At 45.1% G+C, this 15,251-nt stretch overlaps 1 protein-coding gene across 2 annotated transcripts; it reads right to left on the bottom strand.

Moving 5' to 3' along the window:
- Positions 1-1,027: 1,027 nt before the first annotated feature.
- Positions 1,028-9,912, bottom strand: UXT (ubiquitously expressed prefoldin like chaperone). Of its 2 annotated transcripts, XM_058713123.1 has the most exons (7): positions 9,789-9,911; positions 9,500-9,606; positions 8,031-8,112; positions 7,824-7,891; positions 7,446-7,553; positions 1,347-1,410; positions 1,029-1,128 (listed from the first exon to the last, which is right to left on the bottom strand). In XM_058713123.1, the coding sequence occupies exons 2-7, from the start codon at positions 9,595-9,597 to the stop codon at positions 1,075-1,077; spliced, it is 474 nt and encodes a 157-aa protein (XP_058569106.1). In that variant the 5' UTR covers positions 9,598-9,606; positions 9,789-9,911; the 3' UTR covers positions 1,029-1,074. The 2 variants fall into 2 exon arrangements, with proteins under 2 accessions (XP_058569107.1, XP_058569106.1); XM_058713124.1 differs by lacking the exon at positions 1,347-1,410 and having other exon boundaries at positions 1,028-1,128; positions 9,789-9,912.
- Between the last annotated feature and the right edge of the window lie 5,339 nt (positions 9,913-15,251).

A 15,251-nucleotide genomic window follows, 5' to 3' on the forward strand; every position in this document is an offset into this window, starting at 1 on the left:
ATTGATGGAACGCAGATGGCCGCCTGGGTTCCGAGGGGGCGTGCCGGGCCTCTCCGGTGCTTCACGCTAATTGGCTCAAGACTGACAGCCGTGGGCGATTGACAAGATCCTGGGGGCGCCTGCCTCACATTGATTGGCCTATATGGAAGACAGCCTCCGAGGATAGGGGCCGATGGACCCTGCTTTCTGCTAATTGGTGGATGAGGGACTCCTAGACAGCTGCCAAAACACCAACGGGGCGGTGCTGCACTCCACGCTGCTCAGCGGAAGCTGGACTTGTATGGAAGTGGGCGTAGCAGCCGCCTGGAAGGGGGTCGGGCCAGGGCTGTGCGTAGGTGGGCACGGTAACTCTATAGTGATTGGCTAGAAAAGACGAGTTTAGAAGGGGACAGAGATAGGAGGGCTGGACAGCCGCCAGGCACGCAAAGGGACGTTGAGTGGTGGAAACTAAATGCCTACGAGGGTAGCGTCGAGCAGCAGCCAGTTATAAACGGGCAGAACCTGGCTCTGCATTGATTGGCGGAAGCTGGACTCAACCTAGAATAGGGGCCGGACCAGGGAGGGAGGGATTCGGCTTTGTGCCCATTGGTGGAACTGGAACTATTTAGAAGCGGGGTGAGGCCAAGGTTTAGCCGAGACGGGCGTGGGTGTAATCTAAGGTACCCCAGTAATGATTAGGGTGTGGGAGAGGGGCAAAACTTAGGGCCAGGAATGAGTGTCTTGGGAACAAACCTCCACCTTGAACGGGCCCATTCTCTATGATAATTCAAAGAGTTATGTCCAGGAAAAGAAACAGAAAGAAGAGCCAGGTGGGGGGCCCAGGTTGCCAAGGCGACAGAAGATAGGGCAGAGCAGAAAGTCAAGTGGCAAATGCTGCTAGGCAACAGGCTAGAGGCGGGACTTCAGGGGTGCTTTAAAGGTTTCACACGGAGACTGGATCTCTGGGCCTCCTGATAACTTTGTGCTTTAGAAACAGGGCACTTGAGCAAACAGCAGGGGTTGAGGTGGGGAAAGAAGGGCCATGTGACTCAAAGGCATTCAGGCTCTTTAATGTCTGGGGAGGCAGGGAAGAAGTCAATGGTGAGGTGTCTCCGGGAAATTCTGCAGGCCTTGCAGCTCTCTAAGCCCCTGAAAAAAGAGGACAGAAGAGATTGAACAGAGACTGGGTCCAGGCACCATCCCAGGCTTGCTCTGACCTCCCCTCCCTCAGAGCCAGCCTGGCTCCAGCTTGGCTCCAGCTTAGAGAGAAAGATGGTCTTTCTCGTCCCTGGCTCTCTCCCTTCCTCAGGTCACCACCCTGAACACATTCGGAGACAGAGTCTGGGAGTGGGGTGAGCTGCTCTCACCTCTAGCAACATGTGGATATGGGCCTTGATATTCATGGAGTCCTTGGTGAGGCTGTCGCTGAGCCTGGAGAAAAGAAACAAGAAAGGGCGAAGTGGGCCCCACTTAGGCTCATGAGGATGCTGCTTCCTCATCACTTCCAGAACTGTGTCCTGGATGACTTCCATGTGGCAGGTGGAACCTACTGCCTCACCTGCTCCTATGTGGAGATGCCCTGCCACCACCTGGACTGCACTGATTCAGAGACATTTATTGAATCCCCTACTCTATGCCAGGCACTTTTAGGGACTGGGGAGAGAACAACAAACGCAACAAACACAAATCTCAGCCTTATGGAGCTTGAGTTCTCATTAAGAGGGACAAATGGTGGAATGACATACAGAGTGTGTCGGATGGCTATAAGTAAAATGAAAAAGTCAAATGATAAGAGACGATAAGGAGTGTGGGAGTGGGGCTACAATTCTAATTAGAGTACTTACAAATGACTGTACTGAGAAACATTTGACTAAAGACTTAAAGTGGACCACGTGGATCTATGGAAGATGAATGTTCTGGACACAAGGGCCAACACATGCAAAGGTGTGAGTGTACCTGGCATGTCTGAAGGATAGCAACGAGGCCAGTGTGGCTGGAGAAGAATAAGCGAAGGGGGACTGTAGGAGGGGAGGTCAGAGAAGTAAGCCACAATCGTGTAAAACCCACCAGGCCATGGTAAGGACTCTGACTTTTACTCTAAGTGAGATGGGAGCCAAGGGAGGCTTGTGATCAGAGAAGGAATGTGAACCGACTAGGGTTTAAGAGGATTCACCTGGCCGCTTTGTGGAGGACTGGGGATAAGGAAAGCTAATGTGGGAGCAGGAAGTCCAGTGAGAAGGCTACTGTAATAGTCCAGGTGAGAGATGGAGACTCAGACCGCAGTGGCAGCAGCTGAAGTGATGAGAAGTGACTGGATTTGGAACATACTTGGAAGGTAGGGTCAACAGGATTTAGCAAAGGTTGGATATCAGGTGTAAGAGGACTCAAAGAAGATGCCAAAGCCTAAGCCTGGAAGCTTAACTGGGCCTAACTGGGAAGCTGGAGTTGTCTGAAACCACTCTGGCTCTTGACTACGGAGTTACATAAACCAGTCAATTCCTTATATCTTAATGTTTGTTTATTTTTGACAGAGAGAGAGACAGACAGAGCATGAGCAGGGGAGGGGCAGAGAGAGAGGGAGACACAGAATCCGAAGCAGGCTCCAGGCTCTGAGCTGTCAGCACAGAGCCCGCCGCAGGGCTTGAACTCACAGCGAGATCATGACCTGAGCCGAAGTCTGACGTTCAACTGACTGAGCCACCCAGGTGCCCCTCAATTCCTTATATCTTAGAAGCCAACTGGGATAAGTCTCACTCAAAAGAATCCTAACTGATACCAAAGGTCAAGGAAGGCCCTTTTGAAGAATGAAGAATGAGTAAGAGTTAAACAGTAAGAGGGTCTTTTCCCCCCAAAAGGCCAAGAGGCAGGAAAGAGCTTTTGGAAGAGCTGTTCAGGAAGTCAGAGTGTTAGGAATTAAGTGAATGGTGGACAGAAAGTCCAAGATAAGGTCCAAGAAGTAGGAAGGGGCTAGATCACGCAGGGTCTTGATACTGTGATAAGGAGAAATATGGATTTTATTGTGCTGAGCTATCACAGAAGTCAATTTTAGGCAAATTAAATACAGTAAGAAAAGTATAACAACATAGAATGTTGAATTGGAAAAAAAAACAGTATTGTAAACCCATTTGTATATCAATGTCTCCCAAATTTATATTTTCAGTCCAGACCCCTCTCCTGAACTCCAGCCTTGGGGGTTTTAACCACATCTTCAAAAACTTCCAATGTTAAACAAGCACCCCATGCTTAACAGGTCCTAGATTGAACTCCTGATCTTCCCCATCCAAATCTTCCCCTTCTCTATCTTCTCCCTCTCAGATAATGGCAACTGCATCCTTCCAGTTATTCAGCCCAAAACTCTTATACCCTACATCCTATCAGGCATTCTATTTAAAATTACAATCGCTCCATCCCAGGCAATGTGTCTTTTCCTTTCACTATTAAAGTATAATTGGTACAGAACAGAGTTTCAGGGGTACAACGAGTCAATATTTATACACATTGTGAAATGATCACCACAATAATACTAACCCTAACCTGTTACCATACAAAGTTACAAAAAAAAGTTTTCCCAGTGTTTCTTCTCTCCATTCCATGCTTTTCTCTGTAGCATAGTCAACCTGTGTGACATACTGTATCATTTACTTATTTTTTATTATCTGGCTCCCCTGACTAGATAAGCTGTGTAAGGGCAGAGAACAGATTGGTCTGCTTTGTGCCCTGCTGTATCCCTAGGAACCGAACAGTGCATGGCACATAGTAGTCACCCAATGTACGTTGAATAAATAATTAAGTAACTACTCTGTTCAAAGGAACCTGAAGTCCTCAGAAGATGGTTGAGTCTATGTTTAAAGACAAGAAATAGGGGTGCCTGGGTAGTTTAGTCGGGTCAGTGTCTGACTCTTGATTTCTGCTCAGGTCATGATCCAAGGGTCGCAGGATCAGACCCTGCGTTGGGCTTTGTGCTCAGTGTGGAGCCTGCTTAAGATTCTCCCTCTCTCTCTCTCTCCCTCTGACCCTCTCCCTGACTCCTGGCACTATTTTAAAAAAACACAAAAAAAGACAAGAAATAAATGAAGCCTGGTATTGTTGTCAGAGAGCAAGAATGCTTTCAAGAATATCTGGGGTAGGGGCCCCTGGGTGACTCAGTCAGTTAAGCATCCAGCTCTCGATTTTGGCTCGGGTCATGATCTCATGGTTTTGTGAGTTTGAGCCCTATGTTGGTCTTTGTGCTGACAGCCTGTTTGGGATTCTCCCTCTTTCTGTTCTTCCCCTGCTCATGCTCTCTGTCTCTGTCTCTCTAAATAAATAAATAAATAATTAAAATTTAAAAAATAAAAAAACTAAAATAAACTCACAAAAAACATATTAAAAAAAATATCTGGGGTGGTACTCAAAGAACAGAGCAGTGAACCTGATCAGATTCTAAGGGCAATTTGAACATCAATGAAAACAACAAAATTAGTTAATGGTACAAGCTTAGTCTATGAAAGACTATGAGTTGCAACATTTTTTAAAAAGGAGAAAAATACAAAGTCTACCAAATGCTAGTTGTAACACAAATGGAAGATGTTTATTTTTTTGCTACTGATTTAAATATGTAAGGCAGTGTTAATGGTAAAATAGTTATTCTGTCTCTCCTTTTTAAATTAATTAATTAATTATTTATTTATTTTTAAAGTTTGAGAGTGAGTGAGTAGAGGAGGGGCAGAGAGAGAGGGAGAAAGAGGGAATCCCGAGCAGGTTACACACTGTCAACGTGGAGCCCAACACAGGGCTTGAACCCATGAACTATGAATGAGATCATGACCTGAGTCGAAACCAAGAGTCAGACATTTAACCGACTGAGCCACCCAGGTGCCCGCCCCAAATTCTTTTTTTTTTTTTTAAAGATTTTATTTATATTTTTATTTTATTAAAAAAAATTTTTTTTAATGTTTATTTATTTTTGAGACAGAGAGAGACAGAGCATGAACGGGGGAGGGTCAGAGAGAGGGAGACACAGAATCTGAAATAGGCTCCAGGCTCTGAGCTGTCAGCACAGAGCCCGACGCGGGGCTTGAACTCACTGACCGCGAGATCATGACCTGAGCCGAAGTCAGCCACTCAACCGACTGAGCCACCCAGGCGCCCCAAAAGATTTTATTTTTAAGCAATCTCTATACCCAATGTGGGGCTCAAACCCACAACCCTGAGATCAAGAGTTGCATGCCCCACTAACTGAGCCAGCCGGGCACCCCTATTCTCTGTCTCTTCTATAGTTACATGTCTCTTTATGGTGTGGATGTGTATTCTTTTCTGTGTAATCAAGAAAAATATACACAAAGATAAGATCCTCCCACTCCCCCCAAAATAATACTAAGAATAGGAAGGACTGACAGGCCATTTGGTTACATAAAAAAACAGAGGGGGTGTGGAGAGGGGAAGTTAGTTCAAAGTGAGTTGCACGTAAAAAAGTCTTTTCAAAATGAGAGTGAACTACCCCACAAATTTTCATCTCCTAGAAAGATTAAACTTCTAGAAGCCTTACTAATTACAATAAACTAATAAATGATTCAATCACATTTCTCATCACAATAACCAACCAGGCACTGACAATATATTTATTAAAAATTTTTAAAAAATGTTTATTTATTTTTGAGAGAGAAAAAGAGAGGGAGAAGAGCAGGGGATGGGTGGTAAGGGGGCGGGGGGAGTCCCAAGCAGGCTCTGCGCTGACAGTGGAGGGCTCGGTCCCACAAACCATGGGATCATGACCTGAGCCGAAATCAAGAGCTGGACTCAACCAAATGAGTCACCCAGGTGCCCCAGGTACATTTTGGGGGAAAGACAGCAAGTCTCAAAAAAATTAAAATCTACCTGAAGGCTCAGGAATCCTGTGACATACAAAGGAAAACTTTGTTATAAATAAAACAAATGGATGTGGTCTAAATGACCAGTAGTTCAGAACTGTGTTGGCCCATGAAAGCAGCCCCTTGACCCCTCCACCAATTGGTCTGATCACTAAGATTAAGAAATCTCAGCAGGTCTGAGGCTCTTTTGGGTCTACTAACTAACACCGAAACCCTGGAAAGGTTTGAAAAGAGAAGAATCACTAAAACCACAAGAGAGGCAATGCTGGAAGAAATGAATGTAGGAATAAATATAACCCAGAAGGAATTTTAGATGAGTGGTATTCACTCTTATGAGATGATATTAATCTAAATGCATTGCTCAGTGTCCCCTCTCTTGGCAATTCTGCTACATGGCTGTCACAGTGGTCCTCTTGCCAGGAAGGCTCTTCCCCAGATAGCCCCTGGGAGGCCTTCCTTAACTACATTTCAAACCTCTCATCCACACTCCCAATTTCCCTTCCCTGCACAAAGCCTTAAACTCAATTGGAGCCCATACTTTCTCCCCACATTACCTCCCTGCTGCCATCACCAGAAATCTGCTTCAATCCCCACTTCAATCTGTTTCCAACATACCCCTTAAAAAAAAAAAAAAGTTTGTTTATTTTTGAGAGAGAGAAAGAGTGCGAGCTGGGGAAGGTCAGAGAAAGAGGGAGACACAGAATCTGAAGCAGGCTCCAGGCTCTGAGCTGTCAGCACAGAGCCCAACACGGGGCTCGAACTCACCGCAAGATCAGGACCTGAGCTGAAGTCAGACACTCAACCAACTGAGCCACGCAGGCGCCCCTCCAACATTCGACAGACACAGAATGCCTACTTTATGCCATGTACTATTCTGGTCACTTGGGGGTATGGACAAAATATCTCCCTTTGTTAAGCTTACATCCTAATGGGCAAAGGCAATGAATTTTAGAAAGAAGTAAAATTACACAGTAAACATTGAGAGGTCATAAGTAGAACAAGGGAGGGGAATGAGGAGAGCCAGGGGTCGTGATTTGACAGTTAGGCTACGGAAGTCCTCATTGAGGAGGTGACATTTGAGAAAGACTTAAACTGAGTTAGGGGAAAGGAAGCCAGGCGTGTACCTGGGGAAAGAGTGTTACAGGCAGAGAGCACAGTCCCTGCAGTCAGGTGGGCTTGTTCTGAGGGTGTTTAAAGAAGCCTGGGAAGGTCAGTGTGGTGAGAGCACAGTGGATGAGCAGACAACTTAGGAGGAGGTGAAGTCAGAGATAGTTTGTTTTACTGTTACTGATTTATAGGCCAAAACCTCCTGGATCTGGTCAAAATTAGGCCTTCAAAAAACCCTTCTGTCTGCCTCCCCGCCACCAAGTATGGAGCCTGGCATACAGCAGATAGCCAATAAATGTTTGTGTGGATGGACAATACAAAGACCATTTATTGACTGCTTACTATGTACTATACTTGGGGCTCAGCTTTGTATCTCCACTGTCCTCAGCCCTAGCCTTGAGGAGGAGGGGAGATGGGCCCTGAAGTATCATCCCAGGCAGCCATGGGGAAAGGGAGAAGGGTGTTGCAAATGGTGCTATTTTAGACACTATCCTCATAGAATGGACTTACTCTGTGAGGAGGTTGCTCTTACGATCAATGAACTTGAGGGCTTCTGCCAGGGTCAACTCCAGGAAAAAACCATATCCAAGGGCCACATAGATTCGTGAAGTGTCTGGGCTGAGGAAACAATGGTTAGAGGAAGAGCGGGATGTCCTTATCACTGCATACTATACAGTTTATTAGAGAGGGTTTTTTTTTTTAATCCCCTCCTCCCACCTTCCCCAAATTGAAGCTCTGGGAGGGCAGGGATTTTGTCCTATTTGATTTACTGTCACATCCCCAGCACTTAGCACAGTGTCTGGTAAATAGCAAATAGTCAAAAAAATATCTGTTGAATGAAGAGGGGAGCTGAACCCTGTGGGCTCATAGGGGCAGGTAGACACTCACACAACTGTGTCAACGAAGAAGTTACAGCCCAAATCCACCTGCATATATAACTCCGAGGGCTTAGCTTCCTGTGGGGCCAGGGAAAAAGAGGTAGGGGTCAGTGGTCAACTTTTAGGTCAGCTGACAGGTTTTGGTCTGGGGTCTCTCTTCCCATCCCCCTCCCTTGTCCACATACACCAAAATGGTACCAAACCTTGGTGTCTTTACCTGAAGTCGCTCAATGACATTTCTCAGTTGAAGGTATTTGGCCAGCTGCTCATATACCTTGTCACGATGGTCCAGGACTTTTCTGATGGGACAAGAGGAGAATGGTGACCAACAGGAAGCCCTGGCCCTCTCAGAATACCTCACAGTATGACCCTCTGAGACCCTTATGTCACCATGCCCTAAAGAAGCATTTTAGTGCAGAAGTGAAGGTTTGGATTGTGAGTCAGACTGCTTGGGTTTGAATCTAGGCTCTCTTTTTTGACTAGTCGTGTGACTTTGGCAAGTAAGTAACCTCTTTAGGACCCAATTTACCTACCTATAAAATAGGGATGACAATTATTACCTCAGAGTCATAAAGAGAATTACATGAGCGTTTACTATAAAGTACTTATAGGGGTGCCTGGGTGGCTCAGTGGGTTAAGCACCTGACTCTTGATTTGGGCTCAGGTCATGATCTCACAGTCGTGAGACTGAGCCCCAAGTTGGCTGCCCACTGAGTGTGGAGCCTGTTGGGGATACTCTGCCCCTCTGCTGCTTGCACACTCTCTCTCAAAAATAACATAAAAAGAGCACTTAAAATAGTGCCTGCCAAATAGTAAGATCTATGTATGTATTAGTTAATATTTATTAGTATTATTATTAAAAAATTTTTTAATGTTTACTTTAGTTTTGAGAGGGAGGGAGGGAGAGAGGGAGAGAGAGAGAGAGAGAGAGAGAGAGAGAGAGAGAGAGAGAGAACTGTAGGTGGGATCCAGGCTCTGCGTTGTCAGCATAGAACCTGAGGTGGGCCTCGAACTCACAAACTGTGAGATCATGACCTGAGCCGAAGTCAGATGCTCAAGGACCCAGCCACCAAGGCGCCCCTATTTCTTAGTATTGTTATCACACTGCCAATGCCTCTTTCCAATCAGAATGTCCCATTCTCTAGAAAACTCCTCCATCTCTTTTAGGATGTTCAAGGTCCTATTTCTGAATACTCTATTTCCTACTCAGACTAGTAAGGATAGTAATAATTTTTCATGCTCATTGAGCCTGTAGTATCCATATTAAATTCTTTACAAGGAATGGACACAATGAAAACTCAAAACAACCCCGAGGAAGGTCCCATCAACTTTCCCATATCACAGATAAGAAAACTGAGGCACAAAAAGGCGAGACGGGGTACACCGTCTTCACAGGATGGAGAAAAGGCCAAGCGAAGGATTTGAACCCAAAAACTACCGGTTTGGAGCCCAACTCGGCCCGAGATGGGAGGCTGCACATGCGCGGACACACCCTCTGCTAAGACCGCCACATCCCAGTCCAGTCGCACCCCGGATGTCGTCGCCCCTCCTTCCCCGCTCGATGGGCGCACGGGGCCGACCTCCGAACGTCTTCCCCACCAATCAGAAGGCTAGGCCCTGACTTCAAACGCCCCGCCTCCCCACGTGGAACGTTCCAAACGCCCGGCCCTCCACACTGTCACTCACCGCAGGTCCCGCTGCAGCACGTCGCAGATGAAGGCCTCATAGCGCAGCACTTTCTCCCCTGTGGATTCCAGCGCCCGCCGTTTAGGGGGCGTCGCCATGATGGGCTCCTGAGGAATGTGAGGGGGGGCGGGCAGACCACGTTGATCACTCAGTTTGGCCTCAAGCACGGTACATCTGCACCCCCTCAACAGCCGAAGTGGGCTCGTCCGACTCCTGCCAGGGGTTCTGCCTTCAGCCCCTCCCAACTCTGGGACCTTGCCACCCAGGGACACCCAAACGCGGCCCTCACCTTAGAGCCGCCGGCAATAAGAACAGTTGCTATAAACCGCGGCTTCCGGGTGGCGCGGGTGAATGACGTACGCTAAGGGCGAGGGCCAACCAAATAGCCAGGTGGGGAGGGGCCGCTCTGAAGGGATGAAAACCGCCGAAGCAGAGGCGAGAAGGGCGGGGCTTTAGGGAATCCGGTGAGAGTACTAGACAGCAGCGTGTGGGAACAGGGATGCGCGCGGAGCCTGTGGGGACCGCGCGTGGCTCGCGGGGGCGGGCCTTAATAGGATTTGGCGGGTTCTGGGTGAGGCGGGGCGTGCAGGTGGAGGTAGAGAGAGAGTGAAGTGTTTGGTATTTAAAAGTCAGAGCTTCGGAAGCAGCCAGACAAGAATTGATTTTGGTTCTGGTTTGTAAAAAGGAGAGAGTACATCCCTGTGATCTATCGCCGTGGATTTGATTCTTCACACGGGAGATTTGGGTTTGGCTCCCGGTAATGGGGATGGATGTGAGCATTAAAAAAATTTTAAATGGAGACAGAGGTCCTAAAATTCATCTTTGGTAACTCCGGCTTTGCAGCTCGCAATTCCATAACCAGGATCCGAGCAGATGCTGACAACACACTATGTCTATTACTTCATTTAGTAGAGGCGTCAAGTGGCGGGTCGCTGAAGTCCTCTGCTCGAGATCAGCTACTCTGTAGTTAGAAATAGTTCCAATGTCTTTATTTAAATGTGTAAACTTTTTATTCATTCGTATGCGCTGAAGCTAATGAATTTATTTTTCTATGTTCGATTTTCAAATAATAGCATCAAACCCAGCAAGTTCAGGCTGAGCCTGAAGGAGAACCCACATGCCAGATCCCTCAAATGCTACTCCCGCCTATAGGGCCTAGAGCACTCACCCCTACCAGGGAAGACTTCTCAGATACTTTGTGGGTTTCATGTGTAAAAGCAAGTTTTTCTTTCAAATGCTCAAAACCTAAGTTTTCTTTGTTCTTAGAACATGATTGGAAAAGAAATGTGATTTTAAAAAAATACGAAATTTTATAGAATGTCAATTACTCAATACATGTAAAAGATAAATGAGCAGGACATTAAACAGAGTGCACTTAGTTATGGATACCCTCCCCCTCCCCCCCCCCCCCCCCCATCTCCCTGGACATAAATGAACTCATCCACTGATTGGCAGATGAGCTACATTTGCTGACATCCTGGCCCGCTACCCTAAAAGGGTTAGCTTTCTGCCACACCAGCAAAGACTCTCAGGACTCACGGTTCACACTCTGGGCTGGGAATCCATCCTGGGGAACAAGGTAAGCAGACGCTGACACAGCTGGGCCAGTATGGCCTTAGTCCCCTCCAGAGGTGTCCACCCTGAACATCGCAGCATTTATAGAAGGTGGTCATTGGCTAGTCTGCAGAAGCTGCTTGAAATAGGCAAGAGGATGTTCGCATTTAGGACATGACTCTGCACTGGAGTCAACATTCTCCCAGGCAGGTGCTCCACCAAGCACATCATCCACTTCTTTCAGCTTTGGATACTTTGTTTTGTTACCTTGCAGGTGATGTTGTGCAGGTAGGGGCACGTGTTGCAGGCGAAGCGGCGGGAGCACTGTCCCTCCTCCACGATCAGCCCATTCCTCTAGTCCGGGCGGAAGAGTCAAGGGAACGTGCTAAAAAAAAAATTGTTTTTTCTAAATCTTCTCTTGTTACATATAGTTAAAGTTGCATTTGGTGTGGTTGAAACAGACTCCAGGTAGCTAGACAACTATTACTGAGTTAATCTACAGTATATTCCTGTGGGGTAAAAAAGGGTGTTATACTTATCATCTTTATTTAACACAAAAGAACACAGAGTTCTGATGAGCTGGAGATGGGTCTCTGCAAATCTATTAAGTTACATTTCACAGAAACGTTTTTTTACTTTTTCAAAACATGTTTCCAACTTTATTTTTACATTTCAAACCTACAGAAAAGCTGGCAGTGAACACCCATATAGCCTGCATTTAGACTCGCCAAATGTTAATATTTGACCGTATTTGCTTTCTCTGTTTCCAGACTCAGCAATAATTATTGACATGACTACATAGAATTCCACGTTTTAGACGACCTCAGATTAAAAAAAAATTCTAACATTTATTTATTTTTGATAGAGAGAGAGAGCGAGCAAGCACGGGCATGAGCGGGGGAGGGGCAGAGAGAGAGGGAGACACAGAATCCAAAGCAAGTTCCAGGCTCTGAGCTGTCAGCACAGAGCCCAACAGGATGGCCTCAGATTTTTGAGCCACTCCTATGTTATTGGATGTTTGGATGTGTCCAGTTTTTTTCTGTGGTTAACGCCCAGGATGGGATAACAGTCTTTGCTTTCATATTTTTGTTTAATACCATGATTATTTCCTCATGATAAATCTCTAAAAGTAAAATTATTGATCTAAAGGATGTCACTGCATTGTAAACCAAGTATTGACAATTGTACACATAGTTCCAGTAACAAAGTTCCTCATCTAAGCTCTACATCATTGGTTTGCTGACCTTTGATGTTTTTCTACAGCCTGCAGTCTAAGAACACTGGTTTCACTTTTTTAAATTCTTGAAGAAAGTAAAAAGAATATTTTGTGACATGTGAAAATTCTATAAAATTCAAGTTTCAGTGTCCAATAATAAAGTTTTATTGGAACACAGCTATACTCATGTCTGTGGATGCTTTCATGCTTCTAGTGGTAGAGTAGTTGCCAAAGAGACCATATGGCCTGAAAACCCTAAAGTATTTACTATCTGGCCTTTTATTTTTTTTAATGCTTATTTATTTATTTTGAGAGGGGGAGAGAGAGCCAGAGAGAGAGAGGAAGAGAAAGAATCCCAAGCAGGCTCTGCGCTGTTAGCGTATATAGTCTGACGTGAGGCTCGATCTCATGAACGGTGAGATCATGACCTGAGCCTAAATGAAGAGCTGGATGCTTAACCGACTGAGCCACCCAGGCGCCCCACTATCTGGCCTTTTATAGGAAAAGTTTGCCAACCTCAATCATGTCAGCTCTATACAACCATGTTAATCACCAATACGTATGCTGGAGCTCTAAGTATGTGGGCCTACCAAGCTTCAACTGGTGACCTCTCACCTGGCTTACGGATACGGGTGTTTTCAGGCTGGTGCTTCTGGGAGGTATGAGGCCGACACTGTCTGTCATCTCCATTTGTATTTTCTCTCCCTCCCAGCCAACCTCCTGCCCACAAGCCTCCCCCAGCTTTGACTTAGAGATCTCTGTCTTGCCCTTACCTAGGAAGAGCAAGAAATGACTGAGGCCCAGATGAATTAGGGCTAAACTCTTGATTCACTGCCTCCTTTATTTTCCACTGGGTATTTGGAACCCGTTAAGAATAAATCTCATAAAATTGAAAAATAAAGGTAGGCTCACAAAAAGTATAAAGCAAGTAGAAAATTAACGTCAGGGGAAATTGGGATGTAGGTATGAAATTCACTTCCGTGCTTAGCTGTGAATTTGTCTCTAATCTTCCTACAGCAGTAGCAAAAAGGGAAATGAGGTTAGTTATGTGACGGGTATTGCCCACGAGGAAAAAGCATACCAGTTCATCAGCAGAAGGATATATTTCATGCCATTCACCAGGAAACAATAAAATTAGAACTCTCCCTCACTTCCTACACTAAAATAAATTCCAGGTGGATTAAAGATTTAAATGTAAAAATGGAACCATCAGTGTGCTAGAAGGAAGAAATGGGAGAACATTTTTTATTATTATCTTAGAGTGAAGTCCCTTCTAGTCATGACATAAAATTGGGAAGTCATGAGAGAGTATATTGACACACTGTGTTCATAAATTTTTTTGTTGCTTAGAAATATTTTATTTTACATAGACTTATCAGACCATAGACTAATGTTAATAGCATCATTATTCTATGCAATTTAAAAATGCATATAAATATACTGTATATCTAAAGTGATTAATTTAACCAGTTCCCTGTGTAGACATTTAAATTATTTAGTTTTCCTGTATCAGAAACCATAAACATGCTTTTGGCTAATCTCTATGTATGAGTCTAATTTTTTAATTAATTTTTTAATGTTTATTTAATTTCAAGAGAAAGAGACAGAGCAGGAGTGGGGGAGGGGCAGAGAGAGAGGGAGACACAGAATCCAAATCAGGCTCCAGGCTCTGAGCTGTCAGCACAGAGCCCGATCTGGGGCTCGAACCCACGAACCGCGAGATCATGACGTGAGCCAAAGTTGGCTGCTTAACCATCTGAGCCACCCAGGGGCCCCTATGAGTCTAATTTTTAAAACGTTTTTTATTATGGAATCTTTCAAACATATACAAAAGGGTAAGGAAAAGTGTAATAAATCCCCATGAATCCATCATTTAGCTTCAAGAATTATCAACATACAGCAATCTCATCTCATTTATACCATTCCATTGTCCTCTCTCACTTATTGAAGCAAATCTCAGATATGATACCATTTTATCCTTAGATAATTCAGTGTGTACTTCTAAAAGATAAGCACTCTTTATAAAAACTGTGGTTGTCTCATGTCTAAACCATATGTGTGTTGTAGAAAAAATTGGGAATAGTAGATAACTGTGTTAGTTTTCCATTGCTGTGTAACAATTTACCCATCGTGTTCATAAAATTAATGTATGCAGGGTTAACCTTAAAAACCCTGAGGCCAAATGGCAGATTGCAAAAACAAAAACAAAATAAACAAAACCATTTGCAATGGATGCAGTCAATGGCTGGTTAATTAATACGTAAAGTACTACAAATCTATACAAAAGCCCAACAATTTAGAAGAAACAAGACAGACACAATTCACAGATATGCAAATCACTTTTGAATACATGAAAATGTGTTCATGCTCGATCATAATAGAGAAATGCAAAATAAAACATGTGAAATGCTGTTTTTCATCTACAGGGTGGAAAAGACCAGAAGGGTTTGTAATATACTGTTGGTGTCACAGCTTAAGTTCTTCAGGAAGCAGATACTGACATGGGGGTTAGAAGTCCAGGTCTATAGGGCATCCGTGAAAGAAAAAGGGGCAAAGCAGGATTGAGCGGAGGGACGTTCAGACCATGATGCCAACCTGACAAACATGGAGTTCAACATGGATCTCAACATGGAGCTCCAGAGCAAAGATTGCCCGTTAGGGGAGTCCCACCTAGTCCTTTGAATCTCCTCATTGCTCGGTCATTGCCTAGAGACAGCTCTGATGATAGCTGGACCCTGGTGTGAGAGCTGAGGTGAAGCCCAGTGGAGCTAACTGGAGACTGACTCTCAAGTAACCCCGCTTCTCACAGCTGGGCCCTGAGCCCTTCCCTGAAGAGGAATCTGAGAAGCTCCTCTCCACGTTGGCTGCGGTTGACAGGTATGTGGGGAGGCTAATACTGTTACATACTTGGGGAGTAAATACAGAAGTACTTTTTAAAAATTTTACCTTTCTTGGGGCCCCTGGGTGGCTCGGTCAGTTAGG

This window comes from Neofelis nebulosa, chromosome X (assembly GCF_028018385.1).
Source record: "Neofelis nebulosa isolate mNeoNeb1 chromosome X, mNeoNeb1.pri, whole genome shotgun sequence".
NCBI classification, from domain to species: domain Eukaryota; kingdom Metazoa; phylum Chordata; class Mammalia; order Carnivora; family Felidae; genus Neofelis; species Neofelis nebulosa.